At 48.4% G+C, this 17,971-nt stretch overlaps 1 protein-coding gene across 2 annotated transcripts in view; it reads right to left on the minus strand.

Annotated features, from left to right (window-relative positions):
• Positions 1-4,501: 4,501 nt before the first annotated feature.
• The window catches only part of LOC104336834 (phospholipid-transporting ATPase ID), an 88,485-nt gene continuing 75,015 nt past the window's right edge, over positions 4,502-17,971 (minus strand). For both annotated transcript variants that reach the window (XM_075447157.1, XM_075447158.1), the window contains exons 22-28: positions 16,257-16,440; positions 14,498-14,721; positions 13,598-13,681; positions 12,435-12,680; positions 11,422-11,560; positions 9,535-9,665; positions 4,502-7,201 (exon numbers count right to left, since the gene is read on the minus strand). In XM_075447157.1, coding sequence (XP_075303272.1) covers positions 6,980-7,201; positions 9,535-9,665; positions 11,422-11,560; positions 12,435-12,680; positions 13,598-13,681; positions 14,498-14,721; positions 16,257-16,440 — 1,230 coding nt within the window. In that variant the 3' untranslated portion in view covers positions 4,502-6,979. The remainder of the gene's footprint in view (positions 7,202-9,534; positions 9,666-11,421; positions 11,561-12,434; positions 12,681-13,597; positions 13,682-14,497; positions 14,722-16,256; positions 16,441-17,971) is intronic.

Consider the following 17,971-nt stretch of genomic DNA (forward strand, 5'->3'; position numbering starts at 1 on the left):
TTCTTCAGGCTGAACAAGCCCAGCTCCCCCAGCCTCTCCTCGTAGGGGAGATGTTCCAGTCCCCTCACACTCCCATCCACCGCTCCACTGAGGATTAAGCTGGAAGTGCAGAGTTTAGGGCAAGGCTTAAGGGCTACAGAGAAGCTCAACTAATACCCACTCCAGGCACAACAGATGTGAATTCTGCAGACCAGTATTCCCAGTCCAGGCAAGAACACGCAAGCATGCAAAGAGGAGGGGGAGAAACTGTGGGCTTCAGAGGAGTAGCAGACATCACACGCAAAACCCAAACCAGGCTTCATGTTCCAGAATCAGAAGAACAGAGATCTATACCCAACAAACCTCAGAAAACACCCTGCTATGTGTCCAGGGCTTTGATGAAGAACTGGGAACTAAGTGTTCAGCAGAAGGCAGGTTGCATAAGGCCAAGCAGAATTGGGGCAACCAGCCTCCCTGAACATCTGGGAGGGATACAGCAAGCAGAAAAACTCCTCCCAGCCAAGTTTACCCTGAAGCACTCCAACTTGAGCTGGCAAAACAGCAGAATCTGATGCCTGGCCCAGCTTCAGCAGAGCTTACCACAGAAAAGAGCATCAGGCAGCTAGAACAACACACAGTTTCTTCATTTCGTTTACTCCCAGAGCTCAAAGGTACCTTTGCCACATGGAAGCTTGATGTCGTGGGGAAGGGTGAAGGAGGCACTTAATCTGTCCCTCATCTGTTTGATAAAAAATATTGGCTGCAATCCCAGCAGAAAGACAGAAAGAAGGTTTCATTGAACAATAGCCCCTGTGTAATACCCTGGTCTGGAATATTACATTCTGTAGCTCACCTAAAAAGAGGACAGATGTATCACTGCACATTGCCCATCACGCACTGACCAGCCAAAAGCTCCACCAACCCATCCAATAGGCAACAGAATGAAGCCACTGAGTATAGAAAACTCAGGAGACGAGGCATGCTGCACAGGAAAAAGTGTCAGACAGCATCTGCTGCCAGAGCAAAAACTGAACCAGAAGTCGAACTGCTGGCAGAATATCAGGCAACCATAAGCCAGGTTTGCACCTTTTGTATATTATATGTTGCCTTATCCACAGCCTGAAGGTTTTTGAGGGACAATTGCCAGGGTGCAAGGAAGCCCCTGAAGGAGCTGCTCTAGGTGTTGTTACCTAAACCCAAAGGATGCAAACCCACTGCTGCCAGCAAAAGGTCACCAGACTGGAACGTGGCCCAGCAGCTTCTATGAAGCACATGAACTAGGAGACTTTCAGACTACAATTTTTCAACTTGAGAGTACAAATTAGTTTTCTAAATACAGACCTGTACTCTACATGGAATGAATGGCCTGGATGCCTGCAGGGGTGATGGAGGGTAGCACTCCACTCCAGATGACACAAAAGACTTCAGTTTAAAATTCAGGGCAGCTACTGACTCCCTGAGTCACCTTGGTCTGCATACTTGAGGCCCTGTCTCTCTGCTGAACGAGAAGATGCTGACCCTCCCTGCCTCTCCGAGGAGGGGGAATGCAATAAAGTTTAAAAGATCCCAGGACCTCCGCTGTAAATCCCGAAATCAAGGGAGCCAAACAGCATTTTTCATTATGTACAAAAGCCAGGCTTCTTTTATTAAGTGCCTAATACGGATGTGGAAGCAGGATGCAGTCAGTAACAAAAACATTGGCCTTCCCTTGAGACACAACGCTCAGATCAGACGGTGCTGTTTGTGGGGTGGTGCATGGAGATAGCACCTATAGGTCTGCCCCAGCTTCGCACTGAGGTCTGGGAATAACCACTCTCGCAGTGCAGACAAGCAATTCAGCAGCACAGCCCTCACCCCGGCACAGGGAGCTCCCCCCAAAGCCAGGCACGACGCTTCCAGAGAAGCAACGAAAAGTCGGGGGTTGGACTGTATATTTTCCTAATTCAGAGGAAGCCTGGCCCAGCTCCGATTTCCCGCAACATCTCTTCGTGTCGGGGGGGGGGTGGGGGGTGGGGAGTGGAAAAGGCCAGATCCATTTATAGCTGAAAAAGTCTGGCAGAGGGCTCAGGGCTGTGCGGAAAGGCAGGGAGCTGACAGCTCAGTACAGCCCGCTCCACCCAGCAGGAGAGGCAGGCAGGGAAAGAGACGGGGCATAGGAAAACCACTTCCCTTCAAGCTGGGAGTGACGGGAGAGAGGTTGCTCTTCCACAGTGCCAGGCGGAGAGAAACCCTCTCTACTACAAAGTGAATTATAAAAAGTAGGGCAGCAGAAGACTGGCTTTGGGAAAACTGCAGAGCTGCTGAGCTGCAGCTACGGGCGGGGGCACTCGCAGGTCAAGCCGAGGCTGCAGGGCTCTGTGCCCTTCATCCGAGCCCTGCGTCACGTCCGACCCTGCAGCAACCCAGTACCCTGTCACTGGAACAGGGCTAGAGGTGACTCCTGGACAGGGAGCCGAGGCTGGGAGCTCAGCTGTGCTAGGAGTGACAGCTCCCTCATTACAGCATGTTTACATCAGACAACACAGGAGTAGATGTGGTACAAAACCCTTGCCAGCCCTCATGGAGGAGGACAAGGCACCAGTCGAAAGCATCAACATGCACAGACTTGCGCTGTGATGACTTCAGCTCCCCACCACATTATCAGGCGCGAGACAGAGAGAGACTAGAGGTATTCATGTAGCTAGCTCCATTTAGCTAACGATTGTGCATATTCACAGTAAAGTTAGGAAAAATAACCACTAGAGCTGCAGCAAGGATCACAGAGATGACGAGGCCATAAGAAAAGCAGTCTAGACAATGCAGTGAAATACCACTGCTATTGTACAGGCACTGATGACAGGAGCATCATACAAAAACAGTTCTTGTCACCCACATTTAAAAATTATAAACTCAGATGAACAGGTGCAGAAAGGGCCTGGGGGAAACAGAAAACCTCTCAAACAAGATGAAACTTAAGAGCCTGGCTTGTTTAGCCTAGTCAAATGTAGGCAGAAAGCGGATAGGATTGCTCCCTAAATATATCACAGGAGACAAACAAAACTGCTGAAGCAAAAGGATAATGCTGGCACGACAACAAGAGAATAAATGCACAGTGAAAACATTTAGTTTGAAAATTAGTGGGGGAGAAAAAAAATCAGCCGTCAGAACAGGAAGCTTTCCAGCTGGAATGGCTGTTTTCAGGATGAATTTTTATCAGTGGTCCGACAGGGATATAGGACACGGCACCCCTGCCCACAGGTATCGAAGAATTACTTTGTGCTCATTATTCAGTCTTTCTTACAACAGACCATGCTGAGGATCACTCCAGCTGGAGAACCTGGGGCAAGCATGCAGCTCCATTTTGCCCTCCCATTCTGCAAGAGCTGCTCACGAGTAATGACTTCTAGGCTACAGGTCAGTGGAAGAGAGTTGTGTGAATGCACACCAATAAAGTGAGATCCACTGGGCAGCGTAGCAAGAACGCAGGTGTTGCAGTTAGCCGTGTAAAACACCCTTGAGGTGCCTCTGCCCAAAAGCACCTCAACGAGCTTCTGCCCAAAAGCACCTGGTGCTCCACACTATTAGTGGCAGAGGTTTGCCCCTGTCACCCTGTTGGATTCAGGGGAAGGAGAAGATGATCTCAGGCCTCCTCTGCTACAGTGTAAGGAAATTAACCATCTCATCATTGATTCTCTTCAAAGCAGCATCATTCCTGATCCTGAAACTGCGCTGAGTATTAGTTGCTACAGCAGAACACAGTGTTCAAACCATGAACTTCTATCATAGAACCATAGAATCCTCGTTCCAACTCCCCCTGCCACGGGCAGGGACCCCTTACACCAGACCAGGTTGCTCAAAGTCCCGTCCAGCCTGGCCTTGAACACTGCCAGGGAGGGGGCAGCCACAGCTTCTCTGGGCAACCTGGGCCAGGGGCTCACGACCCTCACAGGGAAGAATTTCTTCCTTATATCTAACCTAAATCTCCCCTCTTTCAGTTTAAAGCCATCACCCCTTGTCCCATCACTGCATGCCCTTGTCAAAAGTCCCTCTCTGGCTTTCTTGTAGGCCTCCTTTAAGCACTGGAAGGCTGCAATAAGGTGTCCCCGCAGTCTTCTCTTCTCCAGGCTGAACAACCCCTGCTCTGTCAGCCTTTCTTCACAGCAGAGGTGCTCTAGCCCTCAGGTCATATTTGTGGCCCTCCTCTGAACCTGCTTCAACAGGTCCTATATTATGGAATAATGAGAAAAAGGGGGAAAAAAAATGAAAACAGATTTCAGGGATTAATTTCTGATATATCTCTCAAATACAAGAGCTTTGCCTGCACACCTTCCCAGGTCCACCCAAGAGTCGGCGTCCTCCGTCTAAGGATTCAAAGTCTGGGAATTTGATTGTTTCCCAAATCAGGATATGGCATGAAAAGCACTACCATCTCAGATCCATCCTCCCACAGACCCTCCCTCCTACTTTAGGAGGTCTAGGAACAACATACATATCTGGTTACAAACTCCTTTAATCAATTAGCAGACTGGCAAGGAACTGGTCATCCCAATATTTTTATTTTAAAAAAATTATTTTACAAAATCAGGAGTGATGTTGGACAGACATCACTGCCAGCTGATATGTTTCAAATGCTGATCTTGTCAAACCACTGAAATATTTGTATCTGGTGCAAGTTCACCTACAGCTCTATTATCCCCTATATGTCCTATGCAGCATTTGCAAATCCCCTACAGCCCGAAGGTGAGTGCTTCACACGTAAACCATATGAGAAGAGTGACACAGTCTCAGAGTTGCCTTGCTCTGTCAGCAAAAAGTCTGCCTCTGTTGCTCTGCATTATATCCTGCTGCATTACACGCTAGGAACAGCTTTGATAGGACTCTCACTCCAAAGACCAGTCTGGGTATCGTGGGGATGTCTGCTTGTCTGCATAAATTCTGTTTTTTCCTCTAGACCCAGGGAGGCTGACTGTGAAAGCCATAGTCCTCATCAGAAGGCCCTGACTGTGTCTGCAAAGTGAATGTTAAATCAGAGGGCAGTGACAAGCACTGACTGTCACAGCGGTTTCCTCACTCAGGGTGCAGGCTCTCACTTTACTGAGTTATCTCCTTGCAGGGGAGATCACCGGCTCAGAATTTGCTCCTTCCCTAGCAAGAAGTTCCTGGCCGCTGAGGTCTGGATCCAGTCCCAGCTCTAGTTTTGCACTGTCTAGGCTGAAATTTAATATCATAGTTTGCAACGAGCCTCCCAAAGCAGCAGGTGCAACAGACAGTTTTTTTCTGTGCTGAGATAAACACAGGGAGATGAAACCTTCTATTAGAGCTTAAGCAACCTTACACAGTCACTGGGACCACAGGCAGCAAGGTGTTTTACGCAGTCCGGATGAAATGGGGACGTGGCTGGCCTGTTGCCATCATACATTGCCTCCACTGATAGCTCAGAGGCTGAAGGCAGAGAGCTCCCAATAAATACGAGATGGTTACAGTACCAAAAAAATCCAATTCAAAACAAGGAAGGAGTCTACATGTGTCTAAAGGAGCTGAAAAAAAATAAAACAGCCAACGCTGCTTAGTCCTCCACACAAAAAAGCTCCATTTAGACAGCTCAGCAGTGCTGGCAGGACAGACTCTCAGGCTGCCACGCTGGCCTTCCACCCAGTAACCCCGCTGACTGTGGAGCTGGTGTAAGAAAACAGTGAGCAAATCCCAGTCCCTCAGAGGGTACCATGTCTTTGGCTGTGTCTGTGCATCCTAGGTCCCTCTGCTGGCAGTCAGACTGACAGGATTTTCAGCTCGCTGCAACTCATGATGGACTGACGAACTGTTCCCAAATAAAATATTTGCCAGCACAGAGAAACTCTGCAGAGGCTCCTGAGCACCAGGTTCCTCTGAAACTTGACCCACACCGCTCACCGCAGAGGGTGAGGGAGCTGCCAGGTGGTGCTTCATCCCTTACCCTGAGTGACAGCACCGGCGGAGCAAAGGGCAGGACACCCTGTGCTAGCAGTGAAGCAGCATCGCTGCCTCTGGTACTGCTTGTGTGCTCTCCATCAGGTGAGATGTGTGTGTGGCTCAGCTTGCTGTGGTGGGAGAGACGCTAGGTACTGGCAGCTCAGACGAGCCCACACCATGACACGGGCTTCTCAGGGCCAGATTTTATGGCTTGATCCATGTGGGAGCCTGAGCTGCTTCTGCCCTTTTATTTTAAGTCTAAATGAAACAGGTGCTGCCCAGCTACAAAACCCAAGAGGGCTCTGAGGACAATGATCTCTCACAAAAGCAGATTTACAATGCAGATAAAACAGGGCAGGCTGATGAATGTCAAGTCCTTGTCCCTCAACCAGCTGAGGGTTTCTCTGAGCTCGCACCGCTTCCCAACTGCAGATGCAGGAAGAGGGTGGTGTTTGGGCACTGGTCATCTCTTGAGAAACTGGATCAAATGTTTGTTTGGAAGCAGGTTATTTCCAACTCATGCCTTCCAAAGTGCCTGTGTACAGTCAAAAGGCTACAGAATTACACATATTACAAAGATTGGGGATTTGGGCGTTGTGTGGCTGGGCCTAAGGCACACTTGGGGTCAATACTGTCACCCCAGTAATACGTTCCAGAGTAGATTCATGACAGAAACAAAGGCACATGAGAAAAACATCACGAGTTCAGCCTTTTCCTCAGCCTAGACTTCTTTCTGCTCTGAGGTATGCAGATAAAGGGAGAAAAAAACATAATAGCGTTATGAACGATCTCAGAGAGCAGAGATGCTTCCCGCGGCATGTTCTTTGCCCTGCGCGCCTTCCCCTGCAGCAGCACGCATCTTTGGAAGAGAAGCTGGAGTCAGAGGGTGCACGTGGGTGAAACAAAAGGCCCAAGACCTTGATTTGGCGGCCTGAAGGGCAGAGCTCTGCGTGGCCACCGGCTCGGTGGTTTTCAGGGAGCACAGCCTCCTCTCCTCACAGCCCTTTACTTTGGTTTGCTATGGGTTTTTTTTTTCTTTCCCTTTTTTTTCTTTCTTTCTTTTTTTTTTTTTTTACAGTCCTTTGTGTTTATGTTTATCACTATTTGGTGAAAATGTTCCCGTTGTGGCAAAAGGTGATTTTGGCCGCATGTTTCTCCCAGACATGATGAGCGCTCCAAAGCCATGCTGATGGGAGAAAGCATAGCCGGAGCGGCGGGTGCTGGTCCGACGCAGGCGTCTCTTGGGTGAGGGTGGAGGTGGCCTCTTTTTGGCTTCTTTGATCTTGAGCAGGACCTGAAATCATAAAATAAGATGTAAAAAGGAGGAAGGGCATCCTTATTCACAAGCACAGTGAAAGAGAAGGAAAGAAAGAGAAACAGAAGCAGGGGTCCAAAGCCAAAAGTGATTGATCAAACAGGATGGCAGGAAGGGCTGCAGAGCACAAGCTGAACTGCCAGCACAGGGTGGCAGCCTGGTATAAGTAAAAGCAAATCCTACTCTAAAAGGCATTCATGGGGAGTGTCATCTGTAAGACATGGGAAAGGATGATTTCAGTGTATTGTTCCTCACAGCCCTGCGATGCCTTGGTTGGCGTATTACTGCAGCTCTTTTATGCACTTCAGCTAAATAACCCAAAATGTGAAGGTCATCTCAACAATAGTCACAATTTGGTTTTTTTCCGAAAACAAATGAGGAAACATTTGCGTGTCCAGAGAAGGGCAATGAGGCTGGTGAGGGGTCTGGAGAACAAGTCTTATGAGGAGCGGCTGAGGGAACTGGGGCTGTTTAGTCTGGAGAAGAGGAGGCTGAGGGGTGACCTTATCCCTCTCTACAACTACCCGAAAGGAGGCTGTAGCGAGGCAGGTGTTGGTCTGTTCTCCCAAGTAACTAGCGATAGGATGACAGGCAATGGCCTCAAGTTGTGTCAGGGGAGGTTTAGATTGGATATTCGGAAAAATTTCTTTACTGAAAGAGCGGTCAGGCATTGGAATAGGCTGCCCAGGGAGGTGGTGGAGTCACCATCCCTGGAGGTGTTAAAAATAACTTATAGACATGGCACTTCGGGACATGGTTTAGCAGGCATGGTGGTGTTAGTTTGATGGTTGAACTTGGTGATCTTAGAGGTCTTTTCCAACCTTAATGATTCCAGGATTCTATGATTCTACGATTTAAAAATTGGCTTACTTAATCTAGAAAACAGGCTACTGAAGGGGATCTCTGATACGTAAAGGCTTTTTATAATGAGAATGGTGATCAATGGATTCTCATATTCTTTGGAGGAAGGGAAAAAAATCATGCACTTTATCTGCACGTAGTAGGCTCTTTGTTCCCATGTGGCCACTGACATCATCCGCGGCAGGTGTCTTTGCAGAAAGGGTCTGCCAAAGCGAGGAGGCCAGTACTGCACGCCAGCAGTTCAGAGAATCCCCAGACACCAGACCCCTGTACTTCCTGCTTGGAACAGTGGCAGCTGTAGGTATTTGGCCTCTCTAAGCGGCAGGTCTGTATTTAAGTTCCTCTCCTACTGCCAGCTGGAGATCTCTGCACAGCAGGAAACCCAAATGCTCCTCTCCTGTGACAATTCACTTCCCAGAGGAGGTAGAAAAGTGATTTTGCACTAGAGAGAGATGCTCAACCCAAGTATTGAGGCTGGGATTCTGGGCCACAGCTGTGTTGGACTTCTATTCAACTGAAGGGTAAACGCAACTTGTTTTTACACACCTGGATGGCCTCTAACTGTGTCCTGAGGATTTTACTTCCTAGCAGTGTTCTGTAGCACCCACTTATCCCTTCTGCCAGGGCTGAGAATTCCCAGCCACTCACTCTCCAACAGTCCTGGAGCCCCTGAGCAGCTTCACAGGCATCCCAAGGATGATGAGGGCAGCCATTGAGGAGCAGCGAGGAGCAGCAAGCCCTTAGGGCTGTGCTCAGAGACACTCACTTCTCGCTTCTTGCTTCTTGGTGTGGGAAGGGGGAAGGAAGCACCGGGTGGCAGCATCATTTAGCAGATGCTCCTGCTTGAAAGCCAGCCCGGGTAGCTGCGTTTACGCTGATGATCTTGAGGGGTCCACTGGCTGTAGTGAGCTGTGCGCCCTCCGCCCACTCCATCTCTCCCAGCCTCTCCTTGCCCTAGTGGCCTCACCTTCTTATTCCTGGGGATGGGGGCAGCTGGTTTCAGAGGGGGCGGATAAACATTGGCTACAAACAAAGTAAATTCTGATTTCTTTTAAGAAATCCCAGTGAACACGTACACCTGCGTAGAGGGTGAAGGGCTGCGGTCTGCCAGGCCAAAAACTGTATGGCAGCAGAGCGGGAGGAACATGCCGCTCCTTTGCCACTGAGCCACAGCATTTAAACCCTGCACCCATAAATAGTGCACCTTCCTTGCTCCAGTGCAATCTAATCCACATCTAAAGAATCTCAGCCTTGGACCCAGCTGCAGATGGCTTGAACTGTGCCAAAACCCAAATGCAATCCTACTTCTCAAGGGACTGGGGGACAGATGGACAGCAGCACTTGCACCTACAAAGGCATATGCTCTGAGCAGTGCCAGTGCCATGCAATAGGGCTCCACAGTAAACTGTGGTAGTAAGCAGGATTTCTGGTTTAATAAGGTATCTCCTTACTTTATCACTGGGAGTTGGCTTTAACTGAGCCTTCAGGAATCGAAAGCCAACTACAGGCAGCACACAGAGGGTGATGCTGAGGAAGATTGCTAGCCACACATTTGGTTGGCTGAGGGTGTTTCGAGCCGTACCTGAAAAAGAAAAGCATGATTAAAACCATAAGAGCTAACAGCAGCACCTCTCACTGTCATTCACCTGAAACTTTTACTCTCTGTGATTCTAAAGCACTTGACAAACAGACCAAAATATAAAGCAGACACCATCTCCAGCAGTGAAATCAACTTGCTGTAGAGAGGACAGCAATACCAATATCACGATCTGAGAAGAGCAAAGAAAAATGCCAAGTCCAGACACAACTGCAGCAACAACTTGGGGAGACAAGGATGTGACAGTGAATGCCTCGTCTCTTTACAAAAGTGAAATCACTGCAAAGGATTGACATAAATGTTCAGGAGGCCTTCTTCAGTGGCTGCCCAGCCTGCTCACCTTTTGCCAAGACTCTAGTCCAAAAGGAAGAATACTATTTTCTTACTTTGCAGCACAATTTCCTGAAGCACATGGAGTTCTGTCTCTGACTGCCCAGCAGATAATAGGATCACAGCCCTTTATGAGAGGAGCATGTTTGCTCTGGGTGTCTCCACGGACAGCGTAGCCTAGTGGGTGCATTGCCAGAGCAGCTGCCATGTGCTGGTGTGACACTGCAACCTTCTGGGAAACTCAAGTGCTCACTTCTGGCTTCTTCAAAGCTGAAGGAATGTAAGATAGAACAAACCGTCTGCAAAACCCTCCTTACAGGGCTTAATGATGTTATTGTTAGCAGTAAAGTTGCTGAATGTTTTCTTTTCAGTTGGGCAAATTCTGCTGTAATACAGCTCCACTGAAATTGAAGTAAAGTTGTCTGAGTCCAGACTAGAATCACTTTCCTTTAAAGTTGTTTCAGACTGAGACCTTCTTAAGCAGCCCTCAGCATTATGGCTAATTTGACCTGTGTAGTACCAAGAGAGCAGCAGGTAGAGATATCCCTGGCAGGTGAGTTGGCACCCGTCTTTGGAAACCGAACAGACACTCTGTCTTCTCTCACTCTTGACCCTAAGAGCCATCTTATGGTGGATTTCCATCTGCTTGGAAAATACATTGCAACAACTGACCTGCATCTCAGATATTTCTAAAATGGACAAGCACCTTGATATTGCAGTGAAGATGGGCAGAACAAGTCTTGGCTTAACAATTCATCCAGAAATAAAGGCACTGATTAATACACCAACCTGACACTTGAAACAAAAAGCACTGGGATTTCAAAAGTAGAATCTCATAATAATGCTATATCTATATTGGCTATGGATGCACAGAGCTATTAAAAACATCTGAATTACTCTGCTAAGCTTTCATCTTCCTCCTGGTCTAAGTCTCACCATTATCAAGTGGTGTTTTTCCTGTGTCTAACTGGATGTTGTACTTCTATGCTTTCCTGTACCAACTTGTCAACTTTTTTACAGAAGAACACGCATCCTTCTGCAAACAGAATGCTCCCAGTTATCTGTAAGAACTGGACACCTAGAAACAGAATGTAATAGAGCAGCAGAAAGCATTCCAGCCAGCTCAGTAGGTTTATTTAAAGGATCATTCCTGTGGCTGCATGTGAATGTGCATTCTTACGCAAGGAAGTGAACAAGGGAATGTGGCACATGTTCACCTAGACGGATGGGATTCAAAATTAGCATTCCCAGCAGCCCTCAGAAATACCCTGTCATTTCTCATAGAAAAGGCATGCAATATACTCTGTTATTGCCTCTAGAGGGGCAATAACATCTACTAGACATTCCCAACAGATTTAAGCCCCACAGTATGCCCATTTTGTGTGTAATCCAGATTTGTCCCAGGGCTTACCAATGAACGGAAACGCAGCTGTGAAGATCAGGTACATGCCATCACTGTACATGGTGAAGGTGATAGCAAAGTAAACAGACAGGCTGCCCCAGATGAAGAACTGGTTCACAACTGTCCAGTAAGAGGTGTCCAAGCCAATCTGAAAGAATGAAGCAATACAGATATTGTCAGGGCCCTAACTACTTAGCAGATCTGTGCTGAACACAGCTGGAGAACTTCTCCTCTGCTTTGTACCCCTGCTCCTGAGGCTGTTATTCATTCAAGTCTCAAGAAACACCAAGCCACAGATCATAGGATGCTGGGAGACCATTCAAGGCAAGGGTTACTACGTTTGCCCTGTTGTCACCCTCTTCCCAAGCATTCACCAGTGGCCAGTACTGGAGACAGTATACTAAGTGCAAAAGAGCCATGCTATGTCCCCACCGTTAAGCTGTGGCCTAGCATTGAAAGTTAGGAGAAGGAGCCTACAAGACCTCAGACAGCAAAAACCATTATCTAGGGAGGTATGACTGACTGGTCTCTCTTTTCAGCAATTTCTCTCTTTCTGCTAGTACCATCTGAATTTTGTACCACCCAAGTCTTAGCTATTTCTTCCAGCAAGTGCAGGCCTAGCATCTGCATCACACACGGGACCAAGGCTACAGAGACAGCCTCGTGATGGAGACCCTACAAACCACTGCTTGCGAGAAGACAGACAGTCCTGCGCTTCAAACGCACCCCACAGAACCGAAATGAGTTCTTCTCTACTCCCAGCCTTAACTGTTTTGTCTGCTATGACTGTAAACTTCCCAAGGCAAAGAGACTGCTTTCCTGTCACCCTGGTCTTTCATAACACACAAACCTGTTGTTCTGTTGAACTGACGAGGGTAATCTGCAGTCAAGAGACTTTTTTTTTTGAAAAAATGAAAGATGCGGCAACAAATACGGTGCTATCAAGATCCCAAGTGGCCCTCCAGATGCTGCCCTCATAAAACTACAACTAATTCCTAAAAACATCACCTGGGATGGCTTACCTGTACAGACACCACGATCAGTAAGCAGGTCTGGGCCATCAGTGCAAAGGACTGGTAGTCAGCAATGGCCTTCCCATCACTTCTCATTGTATTGTACATGGCCCCATAGGGGATGAAGAAGAGAATGAGGGAACTGTAGATCCCTTGCACCATGCACTTGACAAACACTATTTTGTTAAAATAGAGGTTTTGCTGGCCAGGCACATAGAGCTGAGGAAACAGCATACTCCAACGATCATCCACATCCTGAAAGTAGGTAGACAGGAGATGGTCAGATTTGCTGGCACCTACCCAAGCGACCACACAAGAGTACTTAGGGTTGCCACGTCCCTGTGACACGAATTTTCATGAGAAAAGTCTCAGCACACCATTTATTCAGTTGTGCTGACGAGTGTGCCACATCCCACGGTCACCTAGACACATTTTCCATGCTGAATTTGACCTTTCTTGTGCTGAGAAAGCTGACAAGTGCCGCAAAAGAAATGAAGGTACCCTTCATCTTAAGCAGACTGCATGGTCTGCTCTCCTGAGAGCTGCCTGGAAGCTAAGGGACAGAAAATATCTCGACTGTGTCCACGCCGAGGCAAGGCTATCTGACTCAGATCCCTTAAGTTTCCAGAGCTGAACACTGTGAACCATCGGGGAGCAGCAAGTTCCTGCTTATTTAACTTGTAAAAGGCATACAGGATCAACTTTGTTGCTTCTGTGTCTTGCTGAACAGTAATAGCATATAAGGTGAAAACGTGCATGTGAAATTACTGCAGGTAGACTTCCCCTAGAAAGGCTGGACCTGCAAAAAACTGGCTTCAGACTTCATTCATTGTTCTGTTCACTTGTCAGGCTTCAGGGACAGCGCTGGTGAGACTACTACCACTTCACACTGCAGTTGCAATGGCTGCAGTCAACAGAATAACCCAAAAGTCTCACCACACTCCGAAACCTGTTGGCCGAATCAGGATTATAGACCATCTCCTCCCTGGCGCATCCTTTTTTTTTATTTTTGTGCTCGCCATTCTCACTGACGGTAAACTATTTTAGGGGCTACCACCATAGCTAGCCAAAGAGTCAGCTGCTTTTGCTGCGTGGAACCGGCTCAGAGCACCAGGAGCCCCTACAAAACCCCTACAAAAATAAAATAACCCATGTGGTGATAGAAGCCATACCTGATCGAAGAGACTCATCCCTAACACCGGGAGGGAGGTGTACACCAAGTTGTAAAGCGTAATGAACCACTCATCATAGACAGTCTGAAAAAAAGAAAACGAAAAAAAACCACCAGAGCCTGGGGTCAGCAGCGGGATGATTCAGCGCTGGAAGACCCGGGTTCGAGCCCCTCCTGAGATCAAAAGCAGGCGGCGACCCCAGCTCCACCGCCCCCCGCGGTTCCTTCCCGACCGCGCCCTGCTCGGCCCCGTTCGCCCGCCGCGGGCAGCGCGGGAACCGCCGCCGCCCGCCGCCAGGTGGCAGCAGCGCTCCGCGACGGCAGCAGCCCTGCCCGCACCGCCGCCCGCCCTGCCCGCACCCCCGGCCGCCCTGTCCGCACCCTGGGCCGCCCTGCCCGCACCCCCGGCCGCGGGGTGAACCCTTGCGCCTTGCTGCCTGCGCTTCCCGGGGGCCGGGCTGGAGATGAGTGGTTTGGCTTTAAGGCAGGACCAGCTTTTTCGCTGCGGGAGACGTGCTCCTTTCGAGAAGCCGCTGAAGCGCGCCTGGGGTGAAACAAGGGACAAGCGCAGGTCTCGCACAGATCTGCGCCCAGCTGGCGGGGCCTCTGTGTGCTCTGTCTCTTGTGTGGTGGATGTAGTCGGTCTGAACGCTTTCGAACAGCCCGCGAGGTGCCCGTGTGCTTCATAAGGCACCTATGTGTCTTCAGGCATCTGTCCTCTGCCAGTGGTGCAAAGAAGAAAACAATACCTGCTCGATACTGGTACGGCTGAGGAAGACAGACCTGAGTGCCTTCAGTGAGGCAGGGGCAATGACCCACTTAAATTTCCCCTTAAAATGTTTCCAGACACTTTACTTGAAAATGCTAGATGTGACCATGAGAAAACAGAAGGCGGACCTACCTGCGCTGAGAAGCCAGAGAAGAAGCCATACCAGAAATGCACTAAGGTGAAGGCGAAATTCTTGTAGAAAAAGTATTTGAGGAACTTGCACATGCGGATGTAGGACCACCGGCCGTGCACCAAGAGCAGGCGCTGCAGATAGCGGAACTGTGCAAAGGAGAAGTCGCTGGACAAGACCGCCTGCATCCCCTCCTGGCCACTGATACCAACCCCGATGTGGGCAGCTGCAACAAGAAGGTTATCGCTCGTGTCATTACAGTGGGAGTTTTGATTACCCCGTTTTTTAAAACAGTCCTCTGTACTGGGACACTGTTTTAACTCCCTCCCAGCCTCCATAAAAAGTCATATGTAAAGTTATTTTTAATAAAAATAAGAATATTTTTGGGCAGTAATTCTTCCAGCAGCATGATGATTTTGGCTGCAGTGATACATTTCCAGTAACTGGGCTTGTATTATTTGAATGAAATTACACCCTCAGTGACAATTCTTGTTTTCTTTCTGAACGTTTTCCAACAACATAAATGCTGTTGTTCATAACAGCTGCTGTTATGAAAAAATAACTTTAATTTATATTGACAAGTGGCTTGCATTTACATGCATGTCCTTCCAGCAGCCTTAAAATACTGCTCCAGACAAGCAAAATCTTCAGACTCCTTATAGATTTCTCAGACACAGCGCTATAAGGCAGACTGTAGCCTTTTTACATTTCCTAGGCTTTATTAGTTCAATCAGATAATTAGATGAAAGAGTCTTTTTTAATAGTAACGGGTTTATTAAACATGGACATAAGTTTAATGTGACAGCTAATTAAACAGCTTTAACTAATGAGAACAATCTCAATGGCTGGAGGTTGGTTAGATTCAGAGGTTTTCACGGAACGATGAACTGATAAAATCCCAAAGTCCCAGACCTCGGCGGGGGCGGGAGGGGAAGACGACAAGGTGGGGGGGAGTGGGGAGGGTGCGGTGTTAGTTTCTAATTATCATGTGCACTTTAACTTGCTTTCCTTACCCTTTCTTTACTGACTGCCTGACTTATCTCCCTTGAAGCTCCCTACTTAGCCTTTTCTTTCCTAATTAAAAGACTCCAGTTAATCGATTCTTGCAAATTAACACAAGGAAGATTAGCAATAGGCCCTTCTGAATAATCTTAATTTAATTATGCCTAGTTAGGGGATTTTTTCATAAATTCACTGCAGTAATGCAGCATCAAATGATGCTCAAGGATGAAGGGGCCTAGAAGCCTGTGTCTCATAATACAGGGGAGATAACTGACAAATGGCCCTACCACAGGGAAATGTTAAAAAAATCTGCGCGACATTATACAGGCTGTTTACAGGCATGAAGATTTTCTTTCTGCACTGCAGACAGGCCCTCTCCGAAACAAACTTGTTTGTTCTTTATCCTGCCCTTGTGATGCTGCCCATGCAAACACACAGGTGAATGTGTCACAGCCCCAGCAGGCTTTTGTCTATTTTAAGGTAGAAACAGAGAAACAGGCAGTAAGTGCAACCTCAGCTTCCTGTGATCCTGGTGGTGGGAGCATAGCAAAAGGCCCTCCTATCTGTTCTGGAAGGCAGGAGACATGAGCAGCCTGTAGTGACAGTGCTCTGCAGAAACCTGCCTAAACCTGGGACGCAGCCACCAGAGGGTGGTACAGAAACACTCAGATACGTGTGCCTGCTGCTAGGCCACCTCAGATAGCAAGTACATCAGCCAGTCAGTTTGCTAGAGCATGCCTGCTGTCGGCGATCACTCACTTTTGATCATGCTGACATCGTTGGCGCCATCTCCGATTGCCAAGGTCACAGCCTTCTTGTACTTCTTCACCAGCTCCACCACCTGGGCCTTCTGCAGCGGAGTCACCCGGCAGCAGATCACCACTTTGCACATGCAGGCGGTTCTCACCAGCTCCAGCTCCAAATTCCCTTCCAGTGCGTAAGCCTGAGAAGCAGGAGCAAAGAGGGTGTTCAGGTCAGACTAGCAGCAACTCACTGTCTGACAAAGAGGACGCAGTGGGAAGGAAATGAAAACTGAGCTAGTTCTCGCATTCGGCAGAAGAAGGGTAGGAGGTACCCCAAGTGACTGTCCATTCAGTCGCCGGGAGCATCCACTCCGCACACATCATGCCACGCGGTGTACACCTACGAGCTTGCACCGTGGATGCACACAGCTGGACACGCACAGCGGCTGCTCTGGCTGATGTACTCTGACAGTGCAGCAGAAGTGCCAAACAACAGGAGCACTAATTTAACTAAGCTGCCGCTGGGCCTGGGACAACCTTAAGTATCTCCATGCAAGAGAGTCCCTGCTCATCCCTCTTGGTTTATTTTTTAAGCCCTGGGAAATCTGTGGTATAAATAGAAGAGATTTCAATTTGGGAGTACTTAATTAAAAAAAAACATGGAAAAAGCTGAGCTCAGGTGGACATAACAAAGCGAAACAAAGCCAGGGAGAAGGCAACTTTGCCCTGAGTGCTGACCTTTTAAATCAGTCAGCCGTGTTACTTCTGTTCGGGAAGCACAAAGATAATTGGATGTCTGGTCGCCCCTCCAGCTCCATGTGAGAAGGAGGGAGCAGTGTTAGCTTTTCATATTTCTTTAAAATTGTGCTTTTTGGCTCTGTTCTTTGCTGTCTCGTCTCAGTAGACCTGTGTGGAAGGAACCTACATGGCTCTCTCCTCCTCAGAGCCATTACAGCAGGCCCACTGCCCTTTCTGCGTAAGGCAGACAGTCCTTAGGCCAGATAACCTTTCTTCTTGAAACAGAGAGCTGTGAGTCACCAGCACCCCCGCTTCCCTCCCATCAGTGGCAGGCAGGCTTGCTCAACAAGAGAGACCTTTTCATGGTTTAGCTTTAGTACCAGCCAGTCACTGCTGTTAAAAATGGGTTTTGCCACAACATCCTCACTGCACAGCACTAGGAAAAGTTTATCACATAGTATATTAATGGTACTGCACACAGATCAACTAGTATGATGATGCGATTACAGGCACTGATGTGCTTCTGTGCACTCACTTTGTTTAAGCAAGACCACACGTGTGCATAGACCCAGTGAGGCCATCCCACCCGTCTGCACATAGGGACATGGATCTGAACAGATGTTGTGTTTGAGTGGGACAGTATCAGCACTATTACCCTCGCTCAAGCTCTATGTTGACAGAAATAAATAAATAACATATAGTTTTGTCCACACTGTCCTTGTGGTCCACACCCAAGAGAAAGCCATGGTCTTCGTGAGACTGGCTGTGTCCACCCTGCTACAGGCTGTGTGGGCTGACTGCTCCCACACAGCCCAGATTTGACTTTGTGTGGGACACATCTTCTTGCCAGGGTGTGGGTTAGTGTGTGGTTTTCCAGGAATAAAAAGAAAGCTTTGTCACCGCTGCCAGTGGTGCTTTTATAGCACAGTACTTGGGGTCTGTCCTGTGGGCTGATGGTATGGAGCAGGAACAGGCAGGGGCTTGCCGCCAGTG

This window comes from Opisthocomus hoazin, chromosome Z, assembly GCF_030867145.1.
Source record: "Opisthocomus hoazin isolate bOpiHoa1 chromosome Z, bOpiHoa1.hap1, whole genome shotgun sequence".
In the NCBI taxonomy this organism is placed as follows: Eukaryota; Metazoa; Chordata; class Aves; order Opisthocomiformes; family Opisthocomidae; genus Opisthocomus; species Opisthocomus hoazin.